This window comes from Trachypithecus francoisi, unplaced genomic scaffold (assembly GCF_009764315.1).
Source record: "Trachypithecus francoisi isolate TF-2019V2 unplaced genomic scaffold, Tfra_2.0 Lachesis_group9, whole genome shotgun sequence".
Lineage (NCBI taxonomy): Eukaryota > Metazoa > Chordata > Mammalia > Primates > Cercopithecidae > Trachypithecus > Trachypithecus francoisi.
In genome coordinates, this window is record NW_022681474.1 from 35542206 (window position 1) to 35556898 (window position 14693).

General features: G+C 52.8%; 1 protein-coding gene across 6 annotated transcripts in view; it reads left to right on the plus strand.

Moving 5' to 3' along the window:
* Positions 1–14693, plus strand: part of SLC29A3 (solute carrier family 29 member 3) — a 49993-nt gene that overhangs the window by 19055 nt on the left and 16245 nt on the right. For 2 of the 6 annotated variants that reach the window (XM_033208431.1, XM_033208432.1), the window contains exon 3: positions 11724–11806. The exons of 3 other annotated variants lie outside the window; for them this stretch is intronic. In XM_033208431.1, coding sequence (XP_033064322.1) covers positions 11724–11806 — 83 coding nt within the window. Of the gene's footprint in view, positions 1–8251; positions 8825–9707; positions 9867–11723; positions 11807–14693 lie in introns of those variants that run through there. One more of the 6 variants, XM_033208436.1, reaches the window with a different exon arrangement.

Sequence of the window (14693 nt, forward strand, 5' to 3'; positions counted from 1 at the left end):
CAGGCGTGAGCCACCGCACCGTGCCAGTAATCCACTTTTTAAGAGCAGAATTCCCAGGAGTGGAGAAGGGTACAACACCCCTCCTCCCCACATAGAAAGAAGCGTATTAAAGTGGGATTTTGCCTGAGCTTTGTCATCCTAGGAGAGGAGATGGGGAGTCTGAGGTCAGGCAGGATGCGGGGGGCTTCAGGATTTCTGCCACTGGGTGTGCGTGAGTGGCTGCCAGTTGCTTTGGCTGGCGTGGATGGCTGCTCTAAACCATTTTTAAAAATTAGAACCAAAAGTGAGTCATTTTAAAAAATCCCCTTGTCCACCCTCTGATTCTAACTGCGGGCCCAGCCAGCGTGCCATTCCCAATAAATAATATACCTGTGATGGCTTTTTCTTCTGTTTTTAGCTCTTGCTGCGTCCTACAGAGGGGGGAAAAAAAGCCTAGTTTGAAACACTGTCAGTCATGCCTTTGGTGGCCTCAGCTTCTCTAGTTCTTTTCTTATTTTCTCCCTAAGTGCTCACGACCCCTTTTTCCCCACCTGCGCTATGCTCCCTTGCCCTCTGGGCTATCGACTGCTCCCTCTCTGCCTTCAATTTTATTTCTTCCTGCATATATCCTTAAAATCCAGAGGCGATTTCCTGGACAAATTAGAAGATGGCCCAGACCTTAAGTGCTCAAGTGTCTCTTTAACATGATTGATCATCACAAGTGTCCAGATAGCGGAACCTAAATTAGAGTCTCCACTGAGGAGCCCAGCGCTTTCGACACAGGCAGGCAGCCTGGGAGGGGTCTGCTGCACTGGGTGCCTGGGGCCTCCTTGCTGGCCTCTTGCGGGTCCTCACTGCCTGTGCTTCTGTGCGCGTCTGTGCCTGTCTGCATGCAGGCACCTGAGGCCTAGAGCAGCCTGTGGTTTCTGCCCACATGCACCTCCAAAGAGAAACAGCCTCCCCAAGGCGGGAGCGGTCTGTTGTTGAGGAAGTGCCTGCCAGGAGTTGGCTAAGGACTCTCTCTTCCTGATGGTCCCTAATGGTTTCTACTACAGAGAGAGGCTGGAGCACCCCCAGACCACCTCCTCATTACCACAAGGTCACAGGGCATGGCCCTTGTGCCTGGTCATCAGCCTTGTGACACTGATGCACGGGACCCTCGGGGGGATGAAGAAGCCTCCCCGGTCAGGCGAGGGCTGCGTGGGTAGGTGGGGAGTTTTCTTGAAAGTCTTCTTCCTCTTTTCCCTATCACATGGCAGAAGTCAGGCTGCAGAAGAGGAAAGACTGGCTGGCCTGAGCATCAGCAGTGGCTGAGCCTCCAATCAGCTCATCCTCAGGGAGCTGGAGGTCACTCGTGCATGGATCCGTGAGGTTCCCTGTTTCTCTGAGCCCTTGGTTTCTGAACCCTTACACTGCCTATTCAGGTTCCAGCCTGAGAGTACATGGGGGGAATAAAAGGGAAAAGAATCAAAGCAGTCAGCTTGCCCCTTACTAGGGGGCCTCATGGAGACTTGGCCAAGGCAGGATATAAGGGTAGATAGAAATGAGGTTTCTGTCTTCCTTGCTCACTCTGCCTGGCAGAAAGACTCTGGATTCAGGAGAGCTGGCTTCTGTTTCTGACTGTGTTTCAAACTTGCTGGGTGACTTGAGACCACGTCCTCCTTTGAGAAATGAAGATATTAGACCGTAGATTGAGATCCAGAAACTTTTCCTGCAAAGGGCCAGATGGTTCATATTTTAGGCTTTGTGGGCCCCACAGTCTCTGTTTGTGACCTCAGCTCTGCCCTTGCAGAGTGAAAGCTGCCCTTGACAACATGTAAACAAATGGGCTGACCGAAGGCCGACCACGCTCCAGTGTTCACACAAAGGAAGAGGGCAGACTTGGCCCAGGGGTAGCCTGTTGCCAACCTCTGGACTGGGGACACTCCCTTATGGCTCTTTCCCAGTTCTGTGATCTATTACAGATCTATATGGCTATTTCCCAGTTCTGTGATCTATCACTGACCACTGCCTGGCCTATTATCTATTTATTTATGCATTTGCTGGCCATTTCTTTGACTAGATGGCAGTTCCATAAAGGCAAGAATTGAGCTGAATCTCCTATGTCTACAACATTTAGTGAGCTCAGTAAATATTTGCAGAAGGATGAATCCATCTGTGAGTATTTGTGGAGAGGAGAGAGGGACAGGAGGAAGAACTGCCATCGCCTGAGTGTGCACTGTGGTCCTGCGACGCACCTGCACCACAGCCTGCACACCCGGGCCTGCCTGGGCCCCAGCCTCATCCCCCCTTTCCCCATTCCCATCCATACTCCAGCTCACCCCTGTGGAGGCTTGAACACGTCAAGCTCATTCCTGACTCAGGGTCAGCCATACCCTGTTCCCTCTGTCCAGGCTCTAGGTTAGCCAATTATTTGTGTTTTAGTTTTATTGCATTTATCCTAATTTGCAGTCTTTCCCCCCCACACTTGCTGTTGACTCTTTTTTTTTCTTTTTCTTTCTTTCTTTCTTTCTTTCTTTCTTTTTTTTTTGTGCCTCCCTCACTAGAACACTGGCATCCCCAGCCCCTAGAACACATTGGGCACATACAAGGTGCTTGGCCATCGTTTGTTGAATGAGTGAATGAGCTCTAGAAGGTCAACCACCTTTCACCTTTAGTGAGTGAATAGGTGGATGGGTAAATTAACCACTGCCACCTGCTTCTTCCCATCTGCTCCCTCCACCCATTTCTGCCAGGTGATTCCCTCTACGCCCAGCACTGCCCCCCATACCGTTTGGCATTGAGAAGCCCCCAGAGCTCCCCAGTACCTTCGAAAACAAAACCTCTCTTTAGGCAGCTGCCTGAGACCACCCCCGAATCGGCCCTCAGCCACCCTCGCCTCCACATACCCTGTTAATTTCTCCAAGTGGAGCCCCCAAGGTTTCCTGAAAAGGAGCCAAGCGAGGGGACAGTGCAGCAAAGTGCATGAGGGGCCTGGAGGCGAGGCTGCAAGGAGGAGGCAGTCGCAGGGAGGCTGATTGATAAGGTGTGTAGGCTAAGGGTGGCCAGGCCTAGGGGGGAGCTTGAGCAAAGTCGTGGAGGGGATGCCTGGGGGAGAGGCTAGAACCCGAAGGGAGACTGGTTGGACGTGTGAGCCATAGTCAGGCGATGTGGAGATGGGACCAGTAGATGTGATTGACTGGGGTGAGGGTGAAGGAGAAACCAAGGAAGCTGTGAGGAGGGGCTAAGAAAAGGAGGATGACCATGGGCCCTTTGGAGGGGCTGCTTGGGAGTCTTCTCTTAAAGACCTTTGATTTGAGGAGCTTGGGGTTTGGGCTCAGCAGGACCCCTAAGCAGTTGTTCTGGAGGAAGAGACGGATGTGTGGGTAGAGGTCATGAAGCCAGGGGAGGTGAGCTTCTCCTACCACCACCCTCACCCTTAACAAAAGGAGGTCAGGAAATGAAGGATGGAGCTCAGGGGGCACCTTGGGGGTGGTGGAGGGAGCCACAGGTGGACGGAGATGATGAAGTGTGGTGGAGGCGGGAATGGGTGTGGCCTTGTGAATTTGGAGGAGAGGAGTGCTGGAAGGACATCGCATTAGTTTCTTGTGGCTGTCTTCACCAAGTACCACAAACTGGGTAGCTGAAAAGCAAGGCTCTAGGGAATAACGTTTCCTTGCTGCTGCTTTGGCATTTTTTGACTCATGGCAGCATCACTACAGTCTGTGGCTCTGTCTTCACGCAGCCTCTGCCTGTGTGTCTGTGTGTCCTTCCCTCTTTTCCCATCTACTGTGGATTTGAGGGGTCATTCCTCCTCCAGTAGGATCTCCTCTTAATTAAGCACATCTACAAAGACCCTATGTCCAGATAAGTCACATTCTGAGGTTCTGGGTAGACATGAATTTTGGGGCATGAATTCAGCCCCCTCTAGACAAGGTAGCATGTAGTGTCTGGAGTGTGAGGAACAAGACCAGGCCTTGGTTACAGGTGGGCTGCGAGGAGGACACTGAGGACCCTTAGAGGAAATGTTTCCCCAGGGCAGCTGGGAGGGACACGGCTGGCAGTGGCAGCATGGACTGCATTTTCAAGGAGTGTGGAGTGAAGGGGAGGAGGGGCCTGGTGCCTGGAGGCAACAGAGTCAAAGTGTTTTGTTTATTTGTTTGTTTGTTTTTACCTAAAGGGAGACCTAAGAGAGCCTCTTGGCCAGCAGAGAAAGGAACAAGCAGCCCTGAGGGAAAGAGAGAAAATGTAGGCAAGAAAGGTGGGGTTCATGTGTGAGTCTCCGGGAAGTCAGCTTAGGCTGGAGGAAGAGCCCTTCCTTAGCCTAAGTGGAGAGGAGGTGTGCTCCAGAAAGCCTTGCACACACCGCAGGGAGGAAGGCGGGGAAGCTCATTCCAGAAGACAGGAACTTTGCTCATCTTCCGGCAGGGATTACCAAGGAGGTGTGAGAAAGGATTGGAGGCTGGGAAGAGCCCCTGGGTGCTCAGAGAGCAGGATTTACAGTGAGCCCAGGCCTGGAGCTATCCTGGGAGACCAAAGGAGGGAGGGCTGTATGCAAGGGTCAGATGGGGACCCTCTTCCTTAGGGTGGCCACAGTGGCTTTGTCTGTCTGGCCAGCATTTTCCAGAGCTTACCTGTCTGATTCTGACCCCAGATTCGTCCTTCCCTTGGGTCTCTGGCCTCTCCATTCAGCCTGGCTGCATCTAGCCTCCTGCCTGGCCCCTGGAGCAGGCATTGCCCCCCTTCCCTGCCCAGCCAGCCCTCCCAGCTGGTCCCTGCCCTTGGCCACACACCCATTAACTTTCCTGGGCCAGTGCTCCAAACACAGGGCCTTGAAAGTGGCAGAAAGGACACCAGCCCCATCCCTTATGGGGACATCTGCCCTCCGCTCACCTCAGTTTGCTCAGGAATGATCTGGGCTGATGCCCAGGGCAAGGGCACCTCCCCTACAACATCCTAGGCTGCAGAATTCAGCTATCCGAAAGCAGCAAGTTTGCAACGGCAAACTATTCTTGGCTCTAACCTGCTCGCTGCTGCTAATTTCATGCCCCTGTGATCCAGGTAACGCTCTGCTGCCTTGAGCTGCCACCCCCAGGCTTGAATCGCTTTTCCTCGCCCGGCAGGAGCCCAGCTGCCTCTGCTGCTGCTTTCTGGAGGTGGGGGCTACACAAAGCTCCTTTGCAGAAGCCGCTCAGCAGCACGGACACCAAGTCTGCCGCAGCTCGTGACTAATTTGCTGCACTTATTTCAAAGTGCCCAAATGGCATTCAGGGGAGAGAAAGCTTAACCAGGGTCTGCCAGAGATAAACGGACTCATTTCGGGGGCCTCCCTGCCCGAAGAAACCTCTTTACCTGGACTCTGAGCCCGGAATTAAATTCTTCCAGAAGAGACGCTTAGCACGGAGTCTCTCAGTGTGGTGGAGGAGAGGAAATGTGCCCTGTCATAAAATGGGCCTCACATCTGGCCAGCTGGCTCTGGTGGGCTTTTAAATTGTGTTTGAAGAGCATCTCTCCCCTTTCCTGGTGTTCGCAAACTGGGTCAGAGTGTAGCGAATGAAAATGAGTTTCCTTCTCACCAGAGCAAGTGACTCAAGCGCCCCCCTGCCCAGGCTGGCAGTGGCTTATGCACATTCACCCGCCATATGGGGGGACCCTGGCACCTGGCACCCCTGGGCCAGGGCCTGTCCACAGTCTGGGTGAGGAGCCCCCATGCCCACCCTGGGTCAGTCTGGTTGAGGCCCCCATGCCCACTGGGGCTGTTTTTAGGGGTTGCAGAGTAAGGCAAAAGCTTGGAAGCCTGCCCCATGCTGCCCACCCACAGGCACTCTTTAACATAGTCTTTGCTTAGCTGCCAACCATGTCCGTCCATTTCGGGTAACTGACAGAGGTGGGGGCTTTTCTCTTAATCTTTTCTTTTCTTTTCTTTTCTTTTCTTTTCTTTTTAACACTACAAAGACCCATAGACCTCTGGAAATGCTAAGGGGAATGAGCAGTGGAGTTTGAGAGAAAAGATTAGCTAGTGCATTCCTTTACTCTTGTCTACCACTGCAAAAAGAGGAGAAAGAAATCAAACCCTGGCCAGGCACCATGGCTCAACGCCTGTAATCCCAACACTTTGGGAGGCCGAGGCAGGTGTATCACCTGAGGTCGGGAGTTCGAGATCATCCTGGCTAACACGGTGAAACCCTGTCTCTACTAAAAATACAAAATTAGCTGGGTGTGGTAGTGCATGCCTGTAATCCCAGCTACTCGGGAGGTTGAGGTAGGAGAATTGTTTGAACCCAGGAGGCGGAGGTTGCAGTGAGCCAGGATCATGCCACTGCACTCTAGCCTGAGCGACAGAGCGAGACTCTGTCTCTTTGCTGGCTTGGGCAGGTCACCTGCCTTAGGGCCAGATAGAAGAAGGACACTGCCCACCCTGAGAGGAGCGTGTCTCACATCCCTGCTTGCTGCTGGGAAGGCACGTGGCTGCCAGGCCTGGCCTCTGAGGCTTCCTGGTGATGCACCACGACCCCAGTGATAGTGTTTGGGCTTGTGCCTCCAGGAGACAGGCAGCCTTAGCTAGAGCAGCTTATGCATTTGTAGGGGGATGATAAATATGTACCCCCTGGTCCCTGCCCTGCTCTACAGCAAAAGATGCTGCCACCAGCACTCCCGGGTGTGGGCCTCTGTGTACGTACGTCTGGGGAATTCCTCCACCTCTGTGAGCCTCAGGCTGCTCATCTCTAAAATGGGAGCGATTCCAGCCCTGCCTCGCCCTCACTGGCTGTGTAAGAGCACATGGGCTGGGGTCTGTGCAGGCCCTCTGGAAGCTGTGCTGCTTGCATGTCAGAGTTCCCTGGCGTTCTGCAGAGCTCCCACTTCCCCACCTGGGTTACCTGACTTTGGTGCAATTACTAGCAGAGCCTGGATGTTGAGTCCCCCACCCTGCCTGAGCTCCAGGTCATTGCAGGGCGCGGATAACGCTAGGGAGATAGTGGCGCGCAGGAAGATGAGATCTCACATTCAAGGAGCACAGCTATCCCTCTCTTCCTCAGAGCTGGGCCTCCCCCACATGGGTTTGAGAATTCAGAGGTGACTGATGGGCCTGTCTGCCACAAGCACTCTGGGGGTTGAGTGCCGTGGCTGCCTGTTCTGCCAGCCCTCCTGTGGATGGGATGGACAACACAGTGTGGTTTGCTTCAGCTCAGGAGAGGTTGTTGATGCTGAGGAAGCCTCAGAAGTTGCTTTCAACAGATGAGCTGCACTGGCATCCTCAGTGGTGGGGAAGCATCCATTCGTGCTTTTGTGCCAGCCGTTCCATCCTGTTGGGAATGTTTCTCTCCCCACTGGCACCTGTACCTCCCGTATCTGTCTGATATGCTTCCCCCAATCTTTCCAGCCGCCGTCCAAGATGGCGCTGGTGGAAGCCCCCCAGAGCCCCTCCTTCCATGCCCCCCAACACCTTGTATCTGTTGTACTCCAGCTCCAGGCTTGTACCCACCTCCCCGAGGGCATGCAGGTGCCACAGCTCCTCCGTTGTATCCACCCAGCTGCCAGCACAGCACTGGCGTATGGGCTTGACACCTCTTCAGCAAACAAAGGGACAGGTGAAAACAGGAAGAGGCGCTGACCTGCACAGATAGTAGCTGCCCAGCCAGGGCTGAGCACCGTGGGATTACTCACCAGCCTAAGGGTCTCCTGCCCTGGGACTTCCTGCTGGGGCAGAGAAGCCTGCTTGGGAGGCCTGTCACCTCCTAAGGTGTTTGCCTCGCATCCACCTGCTAGCCCTACCTTCTTGCTTAGTCACACCCAGCCTTTCACCTCTGGTTCTATAAGGCCCACATTGACCCCCAGGCCTCCAGTGTTTTAATTGGCTATGTAAACAGAGCTGCTGTGGCATAATTCTGAGTGACACCATTCCTATCACAGCCTGCAGGTCTGGTGCCCCTGGAGTTGTGCAAAGCTCAGCCTCCACCATCATACACAGTGGCCCCACTGCCAGCTCCCTGATGATATTCTCATCCCCCCACTCCTCCACGGCTGGAGCTGGCCTTTGGGTCCATATGCTCATCTCTAGAAGTGGAGTTGGTGACAGGGGTAAAACAAATCAAAACAGACTTTTGAGGGAGCTCTCAGGAATCAGGTCCCGGTGGAAGGTGAACTCTGTGAGTGATCCCCAGACACTACTGTACGTAAAATCCCCCACTGGTTAGATGGATGGATTGCTTTGGGGGCAGTCCTGTTACCATCCTAGTCACAGTGTGTTTAGATCTGGATTCAAATGTCTTTACATTTCCTTAAGTAAAATGGGAGAAGATAGCCCCAAAACCTCTTGGAAGCAAATGAGATGAACCCAGGAGGGACGTGCCAGCTGCCCGACTACAAAGTAAATAATCAAGAGTGGAACGTGACCTTCGCCGCTGGAGGTTTCTTAGGAAGGCACCGCTGGTGGGAATACTCCATCAGGGAGTGCAGTCCAGGGAAGTAAGAGGGAGGGAAAGGGAAGTAGGGCTGGGACAGAGAGAGCAAACACAAGGGACGATGGTATTTTGGAGTGGCCACAGCTTTACAGCAGCACACATGGAACACCTTGGAGAAGCCTTGTGGAGCCACCACATTCAGAGCAGCCAGTCTGGGGAGAGGAGAGACTGGTGAACCATCCGTGGGCTCCTTCCAGTTCCTGCCTCTCATTGGTAAAACTGGGTCTCACGCGACTTGACTCTCCCATCTTCCGGGGAGCATCCCCCGCCCCTCAGTCACTGGTACAGCCTGGCAGGGTGTGGGGTCTCTCTGTAGGGGTCAGCTCCTCCTTTGGTGGCAGTGGTGGCAGCAGTGGCAGTGATTTTATGACCATGGGACCAACAGCTCTGGACAGGGGACCAAGGTGAGTAACCTGAGGGGGCAGGCAGGGTGAGTCTGTCTGGAGCAACATCCACTAAGTCCAGTTTCTTGACATCAGCACATGCCACCTGCAAAAACCCTAATTTCAGCTGAGGGTTTGGTGGGGAAGGGCTGCGGGGACCGGTGTGCTCATCCTCTGTGCCCCTCATGGGTGAGCACACTGCTCTTCCTGTCTCTTGGGGGGTCCAAGAAAGGAGCATGATCAACTGTCCTGGTTTTCATCAAGGAACTGCATTTAAATTGAAACAGGAAGGCTGAAATATTCAGGAAAACCCTGATTAGCAGGAACCCAGCTATCGGAAACCCTCATGAATTAGGAATCTATTGCTGCCTAGCAAAATACTACAAATGAGTGGCTTAAAACAACCTGCATTTATAATTACAGGGTTTCTGTGGGCCAGGATTCTAGGCACAGCTTAGCTGGGTCTCCTGCCTGAATTTGCACAAGGCTGCAATCAGTCAGCCAGAGCTACAGTCTCCTCTGAGGCTTAGCTGGAGAAGGGTCACTTCCAAGTCCACTCCAGTTGTTGGCAGAATTCAGTTCCTAGTGGTTGCAGGCCTGAGAGCTTCAGTTTTTAGTGGGGAGAGTGCTGGAGACCGCCCTCAGCAACTTGGGGTTCTATGCCAGGTAGTGTTCCCCAACGTGGCCACTTGCCTCCCCAAATCCAGCAAGGGAGGAAAAGAGTCCAGCAAGGTGGGCACTATAGTCCTATGTAACGCCATCATGTTTGCTCTAGTGTCTTGGTTGGAAGCAGCCACAGGTCTCATCCACACTCAGGGGAGGGCATTGCACAGGTATGAGCACCAGGAGGGCAGGGATCACGGGCCATGTGCCACCACGCCTCATTTTAGAACTTTTCCTATAGGCGAAAGCAGCAAATAATTGAATAAAACCCACCACGTGTTTCATCAGGAATTAAGTGGTTTGTTTTTGTAAATTCCATGGGATGTGCTGAGTCAGCTCCTGTCACCATGTGCATCTCCATCTTCTGATCTGCGCTCATGGAATGATGGCCTGGCCTCAAGTCTGTTCTCTGAGTTCTTTGTAAGGCGGAGAAGTGGGCCCAGACAACAGAAAGAGACTCAGAGTCTTATCCAGTGGTCAATATCTGAAAAGCTTTCCAACAGTAAATGATATGTTTTTCTGCTTAAATATCAACAAACAGGCACATTCAGTTACCTGGAAAATTCTCATTCGGGAAACCTGAGCCTGCTCGAAGAAACCAAATCATCAGAGATTCTGCATTACACAGATGGAGCAGCCACTGGATGAAGGGGCCTCACCAGGGGCTTGGGCTGGGGGCAGTCGCAGCCCCATCTGCAGCCCTCTTCTCCTAAGGGCCTTTCTCCTTCATTCCCACCCAGTGCCCTCCCAGCCTCAGATGCCCAGCCACTGTGTCAAGATGTAATTGACTGACTGCCCCAGACCAGTCCAGGCTCTACTGAGCCCATCAGGGCAGGAACAATGAGGTGCAGCTCAAAGGCTATTTCTCAGGCTCATGGTTGACGGACCTCACTAGCTGCGATTATCATTTTAATTACAAGGCCACCACAGCCTTATATTCAGGGCACAGATTTCAAAGACCACAAAGCACTCTGCAGGCTTCAAAGGGAACTATGGAAGGCTTGTGCTTCAGACTCAAAGGGGCCCATAGCGACATCTTTCTTTCTTTTATTTTTTAGAGATGGGGTCTCACTGTGTTGCCCAGGCTGAAGTGCAGTGGTGTACTCGCTGCAGCCTTGAACTCCTGGGCTCCAGCAATCCCCCTGCCTCAGCCTTCTGAGTAGTTGGGACTTACAGGTGCACACCACCATGCCTGACTAATTTTTTTTTTATTTTTTGTAGAGACAGAGTCTCACTATTTGCCCAGGGTGGTCTCCTGGGTTCAAGCCATCCTCCCACCTTGGCCTCCCAAAATGCTGGGATTACAAGTATGAGTCACCATGTCCAGCCTTGTTTTGTTTTTAAAGATAGATATATTAAGATATAATGCACACACAGTATAGTCCATCCTAATGAGTGGGCATTCTTTGAGTTTTCACAGATACATATAACTGCCACACAGCTGCTTTAGCTGAGAGTTCTAGCACATCATAATCAGGCGATTCATCTGTCTGTGTTTGCACAATTATCTATCACACCCCTGAGCTGCTGCCGGAAAATGCCCTTTTTCCTCATTCTGTCCAATCTAGGAGCTACTCCCCCAAATGGCTTTGACCTTCTGTAGCTGCTCTATTAAGAGAGCAAATCCAGCGTGAGAACAGAGTTTCCCTGTAGGGAGCAGGGCCTGGTGTATTTCTAAGAGGTCTCACTTGGTGGTAAGAAAGCAAGAATGTGGTTGGGTCACAAGAAAACCCAAGTGAGCAGTGCCTCACGCCTGTAATCCCAGCACTTTGCGGGGCTGAGGCGAGACGATCACTTGAACTCAGGAGTTTGAGACCAGCCTGGGCAACGTAGCAAGACCTTGTCTCTACTAAAAACTTTAAAACGTGGATAGTCTTGCATTTTGGTGATGGGCCGAGAAGGCTGATAGGGCAAACTTTTCTTTTCAGACATACATTGAGTTCTGTCTCCATGGCCTCAGTCCATGGGCAGAAGTATGGGCTGTACAGTACCAAGGGCCTCAATGGGGACAGGGCCGACATCTTATCCTTCCTATGCCTCTAGCACTTAGTACAGCTGTTTGTTGAGTGGCTGAGTGAGTGGTCTTAGGCTGAAGATGGGGTGAGGCCTTGTTTGGAGGTGGGTTCACCCACGGCTCCTGGGTGTCTGAAGACAGTGAGGAGAAGCCCCACGGAGAGGGGCCCTGTCTCTACTCGGGTGGGACTGTTCACCTCCATCCCTGAGTGACCACAGCACCTCCTCACTTGTGTGCTTGCAGAACTACTTTGAGAGCTACCTTGCCGTTGCCTCCACTGTGCCCTCCATGCTGTGCCTGGTGGCCAACTTCCTGCTTGTCAACAGGTAGGCGGCTCTCCTCCCTCTCTCAGGCCTCCACCTTGGCCTCCTGCCTCCTCTACTCCCCTCTTGCCTGCAGCTGCTTTTTTTCTGCCTATTTAAGTGGTGGTCACCCAAGTAGGAGGCAGCAGCTCAGATTTGTGCATGAACAGTGAGAAATCAGATCAGGTCCCTGCTGATGCCCCTGGGGAGCTGGGCTTTCACTCTCCAGCCATACGCTGTGACATCACTGTGACATTGTGGCAGCAGCCAGTAGGAAGTGTGTGGGGATGCAGGGATCTTCCTCCCTTCTCTTCTCAGGGATCCTGTCAGTCTGCAAGTCCCTTGGCCCAGAATGGGTCACCTAACTGTTCAGTGCTAAGCTGGTAACGCCAGCTCATGTGTCAACCACTCCCAAGAAGGCTCATGTGGAAGTTCTGACATTGTAATGGTAAGCGCCAGGAAAGGCTCCATCTGGATGTGCCTGGAAAGGAGTTATTCAGGAGCTAGCTAGGCAAATTAGCATGTCCATAGACCCCCTTCGGTGACTTGTTGGCTCAAATTCTCAATTTGAGTTTACAAGGACAATAGCCCTAGCTACTTTGCCTGCATTTCTCCTAAGCTGCCGCTAAGTGATATCAATGGCTACGTTATGGTCCAGAAACCTGGACTCCTGTTCGCCATGGCCTACTAAAACCTGAGGTCACTGATGGCAAATCTGTTTTGCCCAGTTCTAATCAATTTGTAGTGACTGCCAGATCTCTAGCTGGACAAGTTTCTAAGGCAGGTCTGGCTTCAGGGAGGGTGCCGGGATTGATTAGTGATGTCTGCTGTGGGTACAGGAGGAGAGAGGGCACCACGAGTGTCTTTTACATGCTAAGCCTGAGTAGATCAGTCTTTCCAAACATATCATGCCATGGGGATATTGCAGTTATCTGTTACATAATATGATCCCAAAGCATAATGGCTTAAAACAATAGCAGTCATGAGTACTTCTCATGTTCTAGGGATTATCAAGGCTCAGCTGTCGTAGTCTCTCCTGCATCTGCAGTCAGATGGCAGCTGGAGCTGGAGCCATTCATATCCCCTCTCTGTCTCTTCTCTCTTTGTAGTCTCACACGTTGGCCTCAGGGTAATAGGATAGCTTACCCAGTGGCTGAGAGCAAGGGAGAGGCTGTGTGGTTTTTACAGCCTGGTCTCAGAAGTCATGTGCTGTCACTTTCGCCACACTTGACTGGTTTGGGCAATCACAAAGTCCACTTCGTTTCAAGGGGACATAGAACCTGCCTCCCAATGGAAGGAGGGTCAAAGAATTTGCACCCTTCTCCAAACCAAAGTGCAGTCTGGAAGAGTGAGAAGGAGAGGTGCGTCGCAGCCCCTCTCACCAACCATCTGGCCTTTGCGGGCCTCACTCCTGCCTTCCTAGGGCCATATGCAGTGTCCTAGCAGAGGGGGCACAGCCTGCAGAGACCCCACCCCAGGAGGAGAGTGGAGGAGGGCAGAGCAGGGGCCCCGGCTGCACCTCACAGGAGAGAGGGTGTGTGGAGAGCCAGTGCAGGCAGGAGCGGGAGGCGAGGAAGAGGAGAGACAGCTGTGGTGGGGGGAACCCTCGGCTCCCTCATGGTTTTCTCTGTCTACTCACTTGGCCAGCCCTGAAGATAGGGCTATTTGTCCAGCCCAGATAGCCTAGAGAGAGCTCCCAGCCCCTTCCAGTTCCAGAATCACCATGTGAACTATAGCGAGAGTGTAATGCCTCAGTCACCCCTTGTCATGTCCCTTAGGCTTCACTGTGACCCAGGAGGGAGGCCATGACATTGCCCCATTTTCCAGGTGGAAGTCAGGAGACCACAGGGGCACTACAGGGTGGCCGAGCCTGCCTCTTGCCTCTTCAGTGGTCCGGAGGTCCCACAGGCTGAAAGTCCTCCTAGGCCATGGGTCAGGAGTAGCAGGGAAGGTCCAGCCTCTGGGCCCTGAGAGAATGCTGTCTAATAATCCTAGCACTTCTGAGCATTATATCCTGCAGATGCATTATCTCCTTTAACCCTCATGGCAGCCTAAGAGCGGGAAACTGCTGTGACCCAGCTTTGAGATGGGAAAACAGGCTCATGGAGGTGACTGACCCAGGGGAATGTGGCCATTAAGGATGGAGCCAGGTGGAGTGCAGTGGCTCAAACCTGTAATCTCAGCACTTTGGGAAGCCGTGTCAGGAGGATTGCTTGAGCCCAGGAGTTTGAGAGCACCCTGGGCACTATAGCCAGATGCTGTTTCTACAAAAAAAAAAAGAAAAAAAATATATATTAGCCTGGCATGACGACACATGCATGTAGTCCCAGCTACTCAGTAGGCTGAGGCAGGAGGATTGCTTGAGCCAAGGAGTTCAAGTCTGCAGTGAGCTATGGTCACGTCACTGCACTCCAACCTTGGCTAGAATGAAAGGGAGGAGTCAGGATTTGGACCAGGACCTTCTCACCCTACATCTGTGCTTAGAACCCCTGAGCCACCTACATCCTAGTTCCCCAGCTTTGCACCCCCCCTGCCCCTGCAGCCAGAGCCACTCCCAAGAACCTTCTAGTGAGAGCCCTGTCTCTCCAGGATTCAGGCTGCTGGGATGGAAGGGGGTGGTTAAGAAGGGGCTGGGTCTGTCTCCAGTGAGATGTGGGCCCCCAGGCCAGCTGCCCTCCAAGATTGGGTCCCCGCAGATGGCTCAGCACTTACAGGACATTCTCAGAGGGGATTACTGCCCTTGTCCTGCCCTTGCTCCTCCTGGGCTCCAGGAGAGGGGCAAGGGCAATGCAGGAACACGCTCTGCGGCCTCCATCTGTTTCCAGGCTGTGGGAAGATGGTCTGGGGCTAAGCTGTTTTTTATTTAATATGCAAGATTGAAATGTCTCCTCTTCTCCCCTCCTAGAGAACC